Source organism: Panulirus ornatus, chromosome 39 (genome assembly GCF_036320965.1).
Source record: "Panulirus ornatus isolate Po-2019 chromosome 39, ASM3632096v1, whole genome shotgun sequence".
In the NCBI taxonomy this organism is placed as follows: domain Eukaryota; kingdom Metazoa; phylum Arthropoda; class Malacostraca; order Decapoda; family Palinuridae; genus Panulirus; species Panulirus ornatus.
Window position 1 is genome coordinate 13,742,732 of NC_092262.1, and position 17,164 is coordinate 13,759,895.

A 17,164-nucleotide genomic window follows, 5' to 3' on the forward strand; every position below is an offset into this window, starting at 1 on the left:
TGGAGTAACATCCCCCTTCCCCCTCATGTGTGCGAGGCAACGCTAGGAAAAGACAACAAAGGCCTCATTCGTTCACACTCAGTCTCTAGCTGTCATTCAATAATGCCCGAAACCATAGCTCCCTTTCCACATCCAGGCCCCACAGAACTTTCCATGGTTTACCCCAGACGCTTCACATGCCCTGGTTCAATCCATTGACAACACTTCGACCCCGTTATACCACATCATTCCAATTTACTCTATTCCTTGCACGCCTTTCACCCTCCTGCACGTTCAGGCCCCAATCGCTCAATATCTTTTCACTCCATCTCTGGGGATAGAGGAGAAAGAATACTTCCCACGTATTCCCTGCGTGTCGCACAAGGCGACTAAAAGGGAAGGGAGCGGGGGGCTGGAAATCCTCCCCTCTTTTTTTTTTTTTTTTAATTTTTCAAAAGGAAAAGAGAAGGTGGCCAAGTGAGGATATTCCCTCAAAGGCTCAGTCCTCTGTTCTTAATGTTACCTCACTAACGTAGGAAATGACGAATAGTATGAAAAAAGTATATATATATATATATATATATATATATATATATATATATATATATATATATATATATATATATATAATATTGTTTTTTTTTTAAACTATTCGCCATTTCCCGCGTTAGCGAGGTAGCGTTAAGAACAGAGGACAGGGCCTTTTTTGGAATATCCTCACCTGGCCACCTCTGTTCCTTCTTTTGGAAAATTAAAAAAAAAAAAAAAAAACGAGAGGGGAGGATTTCCAGCCCCCCGCTCCCTCCCCTTTTAGTCGCCTTCTACGACACGCAGGGAATACGTGGGAAGTATTCTTTCTCCCCTATCCCCAGGGATATATATATATATATATATATATATATATATATATATATATATATATATATATATATATATATATATATATATATATTGTTACGAACACGTTTGTGTGTGTGCCCACATGTTAGTATATATGTGTATGGTGTGTCTTGGTGTATGTGTGTGTATGGCGTGCCTTGGTTTAGGGAGTGGTTGCTATCGGCTGGGATCTCACTTCCCTGACCGTGTTTATTATCCTAGCAATTATATTTTGAAGCAGATGTTGACCCAGTCCTCCAGCACCCAAACCCTTATCAACGGGGTCAGGTCAAGGCGTGGGTGGGGCCACTTGTGGGGTATGTCATCCCGTACGTTCGCTGCTGTCATGCACAAGGGAGCAAAGGATTTTGAATGCACGCCACATATGTGGGCTGGACCTTAGGCCTCCTTCAGCCAATCACGTCAAGATGAGGGCATGACAATCAGTCTTTTGACCTATCAAGGGCAACTGTGTCATTCTGACGTATCGTAACCATAGGTGGCGGGTCGAGGCGTGGCTAGCTGTTCCTGCCTGGCTGGTCCTTCACATAACAGGATCAGACCATCGTCTGGGAGGAGATTCCTTCAGCAGTGCCGAGCCCAGCAAGGTAATGTAGGCTTTCCCTGTCTGGAACCCTGTAGCCACCGCTGCCCTAGTTTGTAAGATGTTTACTGTGTCACGTTAGGTTTAGCTGAGTGTAACGATGATGGTTACTGTGTCACGTCAGGTCTAAGTGTAATGTTATTGAACAAAGGGTCATAAAGGAAAGAGATCTGGTTTGAAATCTTATCTGGAACGTTAACTTATGTTCAATGTTAACTCATGTTCAGTGTTAACGTAAATGATTCATGCCAAATTTATGTGTTCACCTTGTACATTTGAATTCTTGCATTATAAGTAATTCTAACCTTGATGTTTGTTTTAACCTCATAACGTTAAGATAGCGTTATCCTGAGTTGTGCAATATAACAAATCTAACGTCCTTGCAAAGACAGGGATCAATATAGTATTTGTAACATATATATGTTACTGGCGACCTTGCTCAAATAAGCACTGAGTTCGTAACATTATATATAGATAGAGTTGTGCGCAGGAGGATGGATGTGCTGGAAATGAGATGTTTGAGGACAATGTGTGGTGTAAGGTGGTTTGATCGAGTAAGTAATGTAAGGGTAAGAGAGATGTGTGGAAATAAAAAGAGCGTGGTTGAGAGAGCAGAAGAGGGTGTTTTGAAATGGTTTGGGCACATGGAGAGAATGAGTGAGGAAAGATTAACCAAGAGAATATATGTGTCAGAGGTGGAGGTAACGAGAGAAGTGAGAGACCAAATTGGAGGTGGAAAGATGGAGTGAAAAAGATTTTGAGTGATCGGGGCCTGAACATGCAGGAGGGTGAAAGGCGTGCAAGGAATAGAGTGAATTGGAACGATGTGGTATACCGGGGTCGACGTGCTGTCAATGGATTGAACCAGGGCATGTGAAGCGTCTGGGGTAAACCATGGAAAGTTCTGTGGGGCCTGGATGTGGAAAGAGAGCTGTGGTTTCGGTGCATTATTACATGACAGCTAGAGACTGCGTGTGAACGAATGGGGCCTTTGTTGTCTTTTCCTAGCGGTACCTCGCACACATGAGGGGGGAGGGGGTTGTTATTCCATGTGTGGCAAGGTGGTGATGGGAATAAATAAAGGCAGACAGTATGAATTATGTACATGTGTATATATGTATATGTCTATGTGTGTATATATATGTGTACATTGAGATGTATAGGTATGTATATTTGCATGTGTGGACGTGTATGTATGTACATGTGTATGGGGGTGGGTTGGGCCATTTCTTTCGTCTGTTTCCTTGCGCTACCTCACAAACGCGGGAGACAGCGACAAAGCAAAATAAAAAAATAAAAATAATATATATATATATATATATATATATAGATATATATATATATATATATATATATATATATATATATATATATATATATATATATATATATATATATGAGAGCTAAAGTAAAAATGAGCTCATGTTAATCGTGAAACATTGATATGGAAATGTTTTAAGATCTTAGTTGTTTAAGCAACATACGAGACCTTTGGTGAACTGGTATTATGAGCTATCACATAAGATTCCTTAAATAACATAGCATAATGAGAGTTCTTATATTGTAAGTCATCCTTGAGCCATTATATAAGATTTCATATATTCATGTAACGGAGCATAATGAGTTCTTATATTGTAAGTCATCCTTGAGCCATTATATAAGATTTCATATATTCATGTAACAGAGCATAATGAGAGTTCTTATATTATATTGTAAGTCATCCTTGAGCCATTATATAAGTTTTCATATATTCATAGAACATAGTTAGCCCTGCTGGCTGCCACCTAGGCTTTGTTTGGCTTGTAATGATGACCATAATGTTTGCTACGGCAGGAATATCCACCAGAAATCAAATATTAACATTAAATTATAATAACTTTTAATGACCCACAGGAATATTGTAGCTGTATTACACAATTCAGTACAATCCTTATAAGCTCATTGTTGGCATATTCCAAAATGTAAACCATGAGGACCATTGTTGGCGTATTCCAAAATTTAATATATAGTCGGTATATGATCATTGTTGGCATATTCCAAAATTTAATACTTAGTTGGTATATAATCATTGTTGGCGATTTCCAAAATTCAATACATAGTCGGTATATAACCACTGTTGTTGTATTCCAAAATTCAATACTTAGTTGGTATATAATCATTATTGGTGTATTCTAAAATTCAATACATAGTCGATATATAATCACTGTTGGCATATTCCAAAATTCAGTACATAGTCGGTATATAATCATCATTAGCATGTTCCAAAATTCAGTACATAGTTGGTATATAATCATCATTAGCATATTCCAAAATTCAGTACATAGTCTGTATATAATCATTATTAGCATATTCCAAAATTCAGTACATAGTCCTGTATATAATCATTATTACCATATTCCAAAATTCAGTACATAGTATATAATCATCATTACCATATTCCAAAATTCAGTACATAGTCGGTATATAATCATTATTATCATATTCCAATATTCAGTACATAGTCGGTATATAATCATTATTAGCATATTCCAAAATTCAGTACATAGTCGGTATATAATCATTATTAGCATATTCCAAAATTCAGTACATAGTCAGTATATAATCATCATTAGCATATTCCAAAATTCACTACATAGTCGGTATATAATCATTATTAGCATATTTCAAAATTCAGTACATGGCATATAATCATTAGCATATTACAAAATTCAGTACATGGTATATAATCATTATTAGCATATTCCAAAATTCAGTACAGACCTCATTCTTACATTGTTGGTGTATTGCAAAGTTCAGTGCAACCTAGTCAACGTTTGGGTATTGCAGTATATATTACAAGCCTCATTGTAATGTGAATGTTAGCCACGTACATCAGTATATTAGGATCATTCTTGGTGTTGCCAAAATGCAGTACAAATCTCATTGTTGTAGGAACATATAGTACAAGGCTCATTGTTAACATTTTCCTAAATCCAATCCAATCCTTATTATGATCAATTTTGGCTTATTGGAAAATCTAGTACAAGCCTAGTCAGGAAGGATCATTCTTAGTGTATTTCGGAAGTCAGTAGAAGCCTAGCTAATTATTGTTGGTGTATAATCATTGTTGGTGACTAGGTTTAGGAATAATTCACTGAATATGCCAGAGGGACTGGATGTAATGGAAGTATATTGTTCATGGTGGTGATATAAATGGTGACATTGATTCCAATTTACAAATTAATTTCTTATGTCAAGTGACAAATAAAGGAACAGTTTCATAGGTGTGGAAGTCCATGTTTCACTCTGAAACCCTGAGAGATGTATGAGAGTAATGCTTAGAGGCTGTATTAAATAGGAATTGAACATGCAGTAATAGATAGGCAGGTAGATAGAAATTGCTTTAGGTAAGTGAGGTCACTGATAGGTATTACAGTCCAATTGGGTGCCCACATATCTAGGCAATAGAAATAATAATATCCTGAATAGTAGCTTAAGAAAGTCACATAATGCCCATTCTTCAAGAAAGAAAACAGGTCATCATCAGACTGCATCACCACTGCTTGCATGTATTATTGATAACTTTGATGTGGTTCATTGACTTAAATTTGAATGAAACACAGGAAAGACTTGCATGGAATTTAATCAGTAACTTTTACACATGATTCATACAAATATATTTTAGAGGATATAGAACTCTAGTAGCTCTATTTTGGTAAATTACCCACTGGTGAAATTTCTAGGAACACAGTCAAATACTTGATGCTACTGATAAAAGTGAAATAATCAAAGGAATGATGATATCAAGACATACTAAAATAATGCTTTACACATTAATGTCATTTTGTATCACTACAGTCCACATAAACACAAAAGAAAATTTCATGTGACAAAATGTACTCAAAATTCAACAAACATGTTATACTGATCATAAATACTCAGAATCATAATGTACTCAACAATGGTAAATATCTCAAATATGTTGTTAGATCAGCAGGTCTTCTTTAGAAAAGAATACTTAAGTGTTCCAAGTCTTTGACTGTTTCATGATATTTTGCTTAGTAATATTTCTGCTATTGCCATCCTTTAATATTTCAAGAAGTAACATAACACATGATCCATATTTCCAAATCAGATTTGTCATAATTATCAGGAAATATGAAAAAGCACAGACAGGATTTACTGATAACTGTATGCAAAAGTTTAGAAGTGAAGTGGAGAAAGCTTTATTTAAATGTATCATTATGCACAACAAAATGGATCACTGCTGAGCAATGCTAAACAAATGATTAACTTTTACATGCCTTCACTATGCACAACAAAATGCATCACTGCTGAGTAATGTTAAACAAATGATTTCAATACCAGAAGATAATCCTCCATATAGCAAGGAAACAAAGTACATGTAACATAAAAATGATCTATAGAGCCAAAGATGGATTTATTTATTCCATACAGTTTAACCCTGTGCTTGCCTTTCTCCTCCTTATCCTTCACTGACTTACTGTAAAATTAATATTCAAAAGCATAAAATGCAGTGAACTGGGAAACTCTTCTGGAGACTTATCAATCTACCTCTACCTACATAAGCATATAATAATGCCCTTGAATTTCATAATCACAGTTATAGAAATTCACTTTGATTACTATTTGTGTGTTACAGGGAGAAAGTCTTACACTTTGCATTGCCCCGTCTCTTAACCTTGTATGTAATGACCATGGCTTTTACTCCTATGCATGTACACACACTCACACATAGAAACCTATGACTTTGTGCATGTTTGTTAATACCCGTCCAGTACACACACACACACACACACACACACACCCTAGCCTATGCCTATGTGGCTTTGTGAATGCCCATCCATATGCACACTCACACTCTAGCATACTCCTGTGTGTTTTTGTCAGTGCCCATCCAGTTTGTAATTTCTGATTTCATTCTTCCTTAAACACAGTAAACTCTTGTACAAAATTGGGGTTTCATAAATATTACACATACCATTTTCTTTTCTTCAATAACTAAACTCATCGATGAGGCATAAAGCTTATTTGTCTTTTCTACTACATCTGTTTTATTACAATATATGTTGACTCTATCAACAGTTATCAGTCCCCTTTACTCACAACAGAGAGCTTAAATAAAATGAAAGAATTGTAATTATAACTAGAGAATACTGTATACAGTTTTCAGTAGCCTATCTGTATGTAATATGTCACCTTCACAATTATTTATTCATTATACTTAATTGCTGTCTCTTGCGGCAGCGAGGTAGTGCAAGGAAACTTACGAAAGAATGGCCCAACCCATCTACATACACATGTATACACATAAACGCCCACATATGCACATATACATACCTATACATTTCAATGTATACATATACATACATGGACATATACATGTATACACATGTACACACTCATACTTGCTGCCCCCATCCATTCCTGTCGCCACCCCACCACATATATATATTATTTGTTTTTTTCATGCATATTTGCCATTTCCCCATGTTAGTAAGGTAGAGTTAAAAAATGAGGACTGAGCCTTGGAGGAAACATCCTCACTTGGCTCCATTCTCTGTTCCTTCTTATGGAAAAAGTGAAATGGGAGGGGAGGATTTCCAGTCCTCCGCTCCCTCTCCTTTTATTTGCCTCTTATGACACGTAGGGAATATGTGGGAAGTATTTTTGATCCCCTATCCCCAGGGATGATATATATACATATATATTTTTTTTCTTTTCATACTATTCGCCATTTCCCGCGTTAGTGAGGTAGCTTTAGGAACAGAGGACTGAGCCTTTGAGGGAAATCCCCACTTGGCCCCCTTCTCTGTTCCTATCTTTGAAAAATCAAAAAATGAGAGGGGAGGATTTCCAACCCCCCGCTCCCTTCCCTTTTAGTCACCTTTTACGACACTCAGAGAATACATGGGAAGTATTCTTTCTCCCCTATCCCCAGGGATAACATATATATATATACACATATATATATGTATATATTTCTTTCTTTCAAACTATTCGCCATTTCCCTGCGTTAGCGAGGTAGCGTTAAGAACAGAGAACTGGGCCTTTGAGGGAATATCCTCACCTGGCCCCCTTCTCTGTTCCTTCTTTTGGAAAATTAAAAAAAAAAAAAATAATGAGAGGGGAGGATTTCCAGCCCCCCGCTCCCTCCCCTTTTAGTCACCTTCTACGAAGTTTGAAAGTATATATATATTCTTTCTTTCAAACTATTCGCCATTTCCCATGTTAGCAAAGTAGCGTTAAGAACAGAGGACTGGGCCTTTGAGGGAATATCCTCACCTGGCCCCCTTCTCCGTCCCTTCTTTTGGAAAATTAAAAAAAAAAAAAAAAACGAGAGGGGAGGATATATATATATATATATATATATATCCCTGGGGATAGGTGAGAAAGAATACTTCCTACATATCCCATGCATGTCATAAAAGGCAACTAAAAGGGGAGGGAGCGGGGGGCTGGAAAGCCTCCCCTCTCACTTTAAATTTTCCAAAAGTAGTAACAGCAAAGGGGGCCCAAGTGAGGATATTCCCTCAAAGGCTCAGTCCTCTGTTCTTAATGCTACCTCGCTAAAATGGGAAATGGCGAACAATATAAGAAAGAATATATATATCTGAGAGTGGATTTGGCAGTGGATGGAGCCATGGAAGTGGAAGTAAATCATAGGGTGGGGAGGGGGTGAAAGTTCTGGGAGCGTTAAAAAATGAGTGGAAGTCAAGAAAGTTATCTTGGAAAGCAAAAATGAGTATGTTTGAAGGAATAGTGGTTCCAACAATGTTATATGGTTGCATGGGGTGGGATATAGATAGAATTGTGCGTAGGAGGATGGATGTGCTGGAAATGAGATGTTTGAGGACAATATGTGGTGTGAGGTGGTCTGATCGAGAAGTAATGAATGGGTAAGAGAGATGTGTGGTAATAAAAAGAGTGTGGTTGAGAGAGCAGAAAAGGGTGTTTTGAAATGGTTTGGTCACATGGAGAGAATGAGTGAGGAAAGATTGACCAAGAGGATATATGTGTCAGAGGTGGAGGGAACGAGGAGAAGTGGGAGACCAAATTGGAGGTGAAAAGATGGAGTGAAAAAGATTTTGTGATCGGGGCCTGAACATGCAGGAGGGTGAAGGGCGTGCAAGGAATAGAGTGAATTGGAATGATGTGGTACTCCAGGGTCGACATGCAGTCAATGGATTGAACCAGGCATGTGAAGCGTCTGGGGTAAACCATGGATAGTTTTGTGGGGTCTGGATGTGGAAAGGGGGCTGTGGTTTCGGTGCATTATACATGACAGCTAGAGACTGAGTGTGAACGAATGTGGCCTTTGTTGTCTTTTTCCTAGCACTGCCTCGCGCACATACGGGTGGGAGGGGGTTGTTATTTCATGTGTGGCGGGGTGGTGATGGGAATGAATAAGGGCAGACACTATGAATTATGTACATGTGTATACATGTATATGTCTGTACGTGTATATATATGTATACGTTGAGATGTATAGGAATGTATATGTGCATATGTGGACGTGTATGTAAATACATGTGTATGTGGGTGGGTTGGGCCATTCTTTCGTGTTTCCTTGCGTTACCTCACTAATGCTGGAGACAGCGTCAGAGTATAATAAAGTGAATAAATAAATATATTATCAATATATTATCATTAATAATGATTAATAATTATAATTATTAATAATAATAATCATTAATAATGATAATGAATTATGTACATGTGTATATATGTATATGTCTGTGTATGTATATATATATGTATACCTTGAAATGTATAGGTATGTATGTGTGCGTGTGTGGACATGTATGTATATACATTTGTATGTGGGTGGGTTGAGCCATTCTTTCGTCTGTTTCCTTGCGCTACCTCGCTGATGCAGAAGACAGCGACAAAGTATAATGAAAAAAGATAATAATAATATATTAAAAAGTATGAACATGGTTCATACTCCATGGTTGTTTAACTTGTTTATGGATGGGGTTGTTAAGGAGTTGAACGCAAGAGTTTTTGAGAAAGGGGCAATTATGCAGTCTGTCGTGGATAAGAGGGCTTGGGAAGTGAGTCAGTTGTTGTCCGCTGATGATACAGCGCTGATGGCTGATTCGGGTGAGAAACTGCAGAAGCTCGTGACTGAGTTTGGTAAAGTGTGTGAAAGAAGACAGCTGAGAATAAATGTGAATAAGAGTAATGTTATTAGGTTTTGTAGGGTTAAGGTGCAAATCAGTTGGGAGGTAAGTTTGAATGAAGAAAAATTGGACGAAGTGAGGTGTTTTAGATATCTGGGAGTGGATATGGCAGCAGATGGAACCATGGAAGCAGAAGTGAGTCACAGCGTGGGGGAGGGGGCAAAGGTTCTGGGAGTGGTGAAGAATGTATGAAAGGCAAGAACATTATCTCAGAAAGCAAAAATGGATATGTATGAAGGAATAGTGGTTCCAACAATGTTATCTGGTTGCGATGCTTGGGCAATAGATAGGGTTGTGCAGATGAGGGTGGATGTGTTGGAAATGAGATGTTTGAGGACAACATGTGGTGTGAGGTGGTTTGATCGAATAAATAATGAAAGGGTTAGGGATATGTGTGGTAATAAAAAGAGTATGGTTGAGAGAGCAGAAGAGGGTGTATTGAAATGGTTTGTTCACATGGAGAGAATGAGTGAGGAAAGATTGACAAAGAGGATATATGTGCCAGAGGTGGAGGGAACAAGGAGAAGTGGGAAACCAAATTGGAGGTGGAAGGATGGAGTGAAAAAGATTTCAAGCGATCGGGGCCTGAACATGCAGGAGGGTGAAAGGTGTGCAAGAAATAGAGTGCATTGGAACAATGTGGTATACCGGGGTCGACATGCTGTCAATGGATTGAACCAGGGCATGTGAAGCATCTGGGGTAAACTATGGAAAGTTTTGTGGGGCCTGGACGTGGAAAGGGAGCTGTGGTTTCAGTGCATTACACAAGACAGCTAGAGACTGAGTGTGAACGAATGAGGCCTTTGTTGTCTTTTCCTAGCACTACCTCACTCGCATGCAGGGGGAGGGGGGGGTGTCATTTCATGTGTGGTGGGGTGGCGATGGGAATGTCTGTGTATGTATATATATGTATACGTTGAAATGTATAGGTATGTATATGTACGTGTGGACGTGTATGTATATACATACGTATGTGAGTGGGTTGGGCCATTCTTTCGTCTGTTTCCTTGCACTACCTTGCTAGCGCAAGAGACAGCGACAAAGTATAACAACATTGAAATGTATAGGTATGTATATGTATGCGGGTGGGCATGTATGTATATACATGTGTATGTGTGGGTTGGGCCATTCTTTCGTCTGTTTCCTTGCACTACCTTGCTAACACAGGATACAGCGACAAAGTGTAATCAATAAAAAATAATGAGGATCTTTAAATCAGTGTGATATATACGTCACAGAAAATGTCAAAGAAGCAGCATTGCCATCCAAGAATTCATTCAAAAGTGGGTCTCAACTAGATTCAAATATTCATTAGTTTCATTGCTACATCTCTATACAGTACATGTTACCTTGTCTGCTGTCATTTTCTCAGTGTTTAGACATATCAAACACTGCAACTAATTTATTCATCTGGTAAAAACAGTGTAAATTTATAGAACTGGGAACTTGAGGTAACTTAAATCAGTCAGGCAGTGGGCTTGTTGCTAGTGTTTCTCGAAGCCCACATGACTTGTGAAATGAAAGTTGTGCATGCACGACTGGCTGCTTGTCTTGTAATGTTTTCTACTCTCCGGAATATTTCTCTGAATTATGTTGCCCAAGAAGAGTATGATATCTAGAAGAAAGCATTAACACTCCTCTTTCAAAGGCACATTGTATAAGGCAGGAATAAGTGTGAACAAAATTGGCCTTTTTTGTGTTTTTCTGGCAGTATATATTTCACTGAAAAACCATCTGCACTATTTCTATGCTCTTTTGCAGTTATTTTTATATTTTTGATATAATTGTAATGATAATGAATTAATATCGCACTCTCTTGCTAAAGCAGGAAATGGTGAAGAATGAAAATTATAATTATTATTATCAAGAGTTATTAATATCAACAGTTCATTGAATAAAACATGGATCCAAAGGCCAAAATACATACAGACAGAATGCACAAAGACATCAGGATTATAACAAGGGAAGAGAGCGTTTTTATTCAGAAGTTAAAAAAGTAGTTCAGTGTGTGGCAACTTTTTTTATTATCATTAAAACTGATTATGAAATAAAAAGTTTCCTACATGGTCCCCTTAATGTCAAATGTAAGTAGTATACGGTATATGCTATTCCATACTCTTCTTGTATATGGTCAAAACTTATTACAGTAGAGACTTAAGTTTTATTTGGTAAACTTCAAACAAATATAACTATTTGTTAGGATAAGAGCACTGAGAACAAAATATTACCTTAATAATTACAAAATCTTCAATCATAATCTGATTGCATTGTCTGCAATCACCTCAAATTTCCCAGGCAGTTGTGACATTCATTATTTTTATTTCTTTGGTTAAATGCTTATTCAGCATCACATACATCACTTGTATAAACACTTAGAAAGGCAGTTACTATCACTAAATATGTGACATCCTTCCAGATTATACAATACAATATAGCTAGAACTCAGTTATTGCAAAGTGAATGAAGGCATAAACTAAATATATATTTATATTTCTTAAACCTAGCTGCTTCTCTCATTTAAGTGAGGCAGGTATCAGGAACAAATGAACCCAGAACCAACCATCCAGACTATTCCATGGTTTGTTTGAACACCTTTGCCGAGAGACATATAACTTAACAACATATTCAGAACCTTGTATAATTGTCATGGATGTGTAGTGTATTTGGCAAGAAAAGTTGTACTCTGCAATTGTCAAGTAAAGTATTTGGTAAATGAACTCATACTCCTTAACTAAAAATAACAAAATATGAATTTATATTTCTTATTCTCTACGTTTTATGTAAGATATTAAATTACAGCATTCGAATCTAAATCTGACCAGTCTATACATTTAATACCTTCAAACCTATAACTTTGCCAATGACTGATAAGAGTGTTTAACTAATTGTTCATGTAATATATTCTTGTACTGTAAGTACCTTTTCATAATTAAAGGGTACTTATCACATCATGTATTCAAGTTAAAACAAAAACAACTCCCTTTCATATTCAATTAGTTACAATAGGCTCCAGTTGCCCTCTTAACTATTACTTAATAGGTATTCTGGAGAATCTTTCAGAAAACAGTTCTCTTGCACTTTGGTTATTACCTTGAATTATCATAATGATATAGAATAGGCTGTACTGTTACTAAAAAAAATTACTTTGAGACCTGCTGAATAGACTAGGTGATTCAACCAGTCGGTATAAATCTGAATATTAAAATAATCACTAACTGAAGTACTGTACGGCTGATATTTCAAGCATGAATCAATTCATAACATTATTTAAAGCTATTGCACACTGAATGGCGGAAAAGTAATCATATGCTACATTTACATTGTTTTTTCAAATCACAGGAAGCATATTACATAAATTTTATCTAGGATCAACTATTGTTTTTCTCATATCACTTGGCAGTGCCTAAAAATATGTCTTGATTTCAAGCAGCATCATAACATTAAGCCAGGCACTGAAATCGCTCAGACAGCTACACACATCTGTGGCTGAAATATAATGCTGTGGCTACGATTGTGTGCACATAAGAATGCAAAATCAGTGGAAAGACAGCACCATATATATTTTCATATGAAGTCTCTGTAAAAATTATCTCTACAATCCTGTATATTTAAAAAGTAGATGATACTAAATTACTGAAGCTTGTAAAAGAGAGCAAACAACATTTAGTCTCGGTAACAAAGAGTTACTCATATTCTAAGGTACAAAAGAAATCTAAATACTTAGTAATAAAGAGTTACTCAAATCTTAAGGTATTAAAGAAATCCAAATGAATGAAACTGTTTCCCTGACTTGGAAAAACAAAATCAGCAATAGAACAGAAATTCACCTGCACTTCACAGGTAAAAGTGTACTGTACTATGAACTCATGTATATTGTAAAAAATATTCCTAAAATTAATCTCAGGATTACACACAGATTTTGGTATTACTAGCTTCTCTTGTATTGCTAAACCTACTGACTTGCTCATTTTATTTCATTCCATACACTCAGCGTCAAACCTGTTTCTTTCATAATCCCGCAATGCACTAACTAGAGAAACCTTTGATAACATATAAAGCTGTGTACATATTTATTTATTCATATGTTTATAACTGTCCCACGAACTCTTAAGAAATGGTCCTGATGTTCCCTCAGACCTCCTTTCTAGAAGCTCCTTCAGCCTAAGGCTGAGAGACTCCTTTGGAGAGAGAAGTTCTTTGATTTGATTGCACTCTCAGTAACACCAATGTAAACATGTTATGTCATGAAGTAACCATCCTGTTGAGATAACTAACTGCTCTACGTGGAAGAGTCTCTTTATGAGCCAGCCTTCTTAACCCTTTGACTGTGGCAGCATGAAGGAGATTTGCAAATATTCCCAAAAAATATATTTGTAAGTTTGTTTAAGCTATTAAAGGTGGGCAATGTTACCTAACATTTGTATGGTAAAAGCCAGGCAATGTTACGTAACGTTGGGCTATTTTTCATTATATTTGTTTTTTAAATTTTGGCTATGTGGCATCACTGCCATATACTATCGTGACCTCTGTTTACCCATTCCTGTATACAGCTACCTGTGCTTGCCCATCTACAGTCAGTGCCAGTATTGGCTGTTATCTAATGTTCATACAGTAGTAGATGGGCAAAGTTACATAGCGTTGGGTCCTTTTGCCTCATAACTGTATGGTGAAATTGGGTGACATGGCATCTCAGACATGTAAATAGGTGTACAGAGCGGTTGTAAATAAAGGCATAAATGATAAATTTAGTGTAAAACAAAAGTAATTGCAGAGTCTCCTAGTCTTGTCCCAAGTGCACCTGATAAGCTGTCCACCCTAGATCCAACTGCACTACTCCTCCCCTCATCCCACAGCCAACTATGAAACAATTGCGTAACACCTCTTACCTTAGTCTTTACCCAATCATATGTATTTATGTATGCACTGGCTTATTCCTTAATACTTAATTATTCCTAAATCATGCCACCTTACTTGGATATACAAAAAAAAAGTCACCTGCCTTTAATGGCTTAAATTATGATTAACTAGTACATAATTTTCTAAAAGTGATAAACTACTCAACCTGATGTAACATTGTTTACATGTGCTGTGTGCTATTCTGCACCTATGCATATTAGAGTATGTTAGGAGTAATGTCAGGCATACAGGTGAGATGCGTGCTATTTTGTGACAAACATTATGAGTGATTTTCATTAACAATATCTATAATTTTTCAAATGCATCACAGATTCACAAGTTATCACATAACCAAAGTGTACAAATCTCACACAGTCCTCCTCAACGTCTCCATATATGGAGGTACACACAGTGTGTGCTAAAACCTCATGCTGCAGCAACTGGTTACAATGTGTAGAATGCCACTATAAGCATCAGTGGCTGTTATATTTCACCTCAACATGGGTGATGCAAGATGTTTTACCATATGAGACCCAACCACAGTGATGAGAAAATGAAATGTGACATTCACATAACAGCCACAGTCAATGGGTTAAGTGTATTTTCAAGGCTCTTTGAAAAATGTCCTTCCATTTGTTTATCTCCTCGTTCTTGACTTCTTCTTTATGTGGTTTTTCACTTCAAATTCTAAACTGGTTATGTAAGGAATCTCTATTGACATTTTGTATACACAATTCATATCAGTGCCAGTACACATGGTTTCCTCTTACATCTAAAATAAAGATGACTCATTCAAAATCTAAAACCATATCACTGTGTTTGAAACAGTTTTCATTCTTAGTTTTACATATCTGCATGTTTCTTCCCCCATCTATTTTATTCTATAATGTACATTCACTTTGGTTAAACATAGACTAGCTTGGATATTTCTGATGTAATACTAACAGTCAAGCAATTCCACAGCCAATGTGAAGAATGAAAAAGTAAAATTTGTATTGAGACAGTGCACCCTGGTGGTCAATACAGACTCCATCTTGTTAAAATCAGCACATATCCATTAAATATTCTTAACTTAGTTACCTAAGAATCAGCATATAAATGAACAGACCAAACATCAGTGTGCTAATTGGGGCATCTTATAATAATCTTTTCTGGAAACAAGGTCTAAAAATTTTAATCCTGCCTTATTCAGAGAAGGCATTTTATAATTTTGCTTACATACACTGTAAAGAGATGATGAGAATTTTAATATTAGAAAAAAAAATTTCTCTATATTAACACACCTTGACAGGTATCCATGATTCTCATGCTTATAAGTAAGATCTTACCATGGCCAACATGGATCCTCACACCTGCGAAGCCAAGCTCCTATATATCCACGGTTCACATCCATTAAACTAGTGTAGGTTGTCAACTGAAACATGACGAAAATATTAGTACCTACACAGGTTGAGTTGAGCAGGTCAAGCATGTATGGAGCATCTTCCACATAACTAGTATAATGGTCCTCATATTAAGTATATCATGTCCTTATGTTCAAAATTAGCCATTGACATAATATATATCAACAAAATTCCTCTCTCTCTCTCTCTCTCTCTCTCTCTCTCTCTCTCTCTCTCTCTCAACATCATCTCTTAACCTCCCTTTTAACTCATCTCCCCCTCTTACTTCCTCATGCCAAAATTTTGTCACAGGTACTTCCTCACTTTCACATCAGCCCAACACGTGCAATCTCAGGATGTGCAAACAATATTAAACAGTTGAATTAGGATATGATACTAACTAGATAGGTGCCAAAAATCACTGTGCAAAATAAAACTGCTTTCTATGCGGACATTAATTCCAATTAAAAGGTTAGGTACTGGAGGCAACTGTGGAGCCTGGTTGTGGATAAGAAAGGCTGTGGTTTCAGTGCATTACAAAATTTGATATTACAACGTTCATATAACATGAGCACTTAAATTACTCCAATTCTTTTATTATAACATGAGCCATCATAGTACAATGCAAGCCTAGCTGACTACCAGGGGCATAACTTGACTGTTTTCCTTTGGAGGGAAAGAGGTATCAGTGCCTGACTTATACGGCATGGTATTGTCATTGCCCAGTGATTATATAGGTAGAGAATTATGATATGTGGTGGGGAACTAATTGGAAGATTTTTACGGCTGTATAGTCCTCTTACAGTGTCAGAGTATGTGAATGAACTTTGATGAAATTCTGTATGCTGACACCCACACTTCTATGTTGGCATTATATGAAATTTTTCTTGAACCAATCCTGTCAGCAAAGATAACCATAACAATTTAAAAACTATAGGTTCATTCCACATTACAGGTAGTTCAAATATCTTTATACAAAGTTACACTATTCATTTATTATACTTAACCACCGTCTTCCGTCTTGGCAAAGTAGTGCAAGGAAACAGACGAGGGATGGCCCAACCCACCCACATACACATGTATATACATAAACGCCCACACACGCAAATATACATGCATATACATTTCAGTGTACACAGACATATACATACACAGACATATACGAAGTATCATGTAATAAATTTTGCATCTGGTGAAGTACTGAAGAATTACCCAGATACTGCAATATCAGATACTGC

General features: G+C 36.8%; 1 protein-coding gene across 1 annotated transcript in view; it reads right to left on the reverse strand.

The window, feature by feature from the left end:
- Positions 1-11,794: 11,794 nt before the first annotated feature.
- Positions 11,795-17,164, reverse strand: part of LOC139761193 (acid ceramidase-like) — a 32,130-nt gene continuing 26,760 nt past the window's right edge. The window contains exon 10 of the mRNA XM_071685223.1: positions 11,795-15,958. Coding sequence (XP_071541324.1) covers positions 15,869-15,958 — 90 coding nt within the window. The 3' untranslated portion in view covers positions 11,795-15,868. The remainder of the gene's footprint in view (positions 15,959-17,164) is intronic.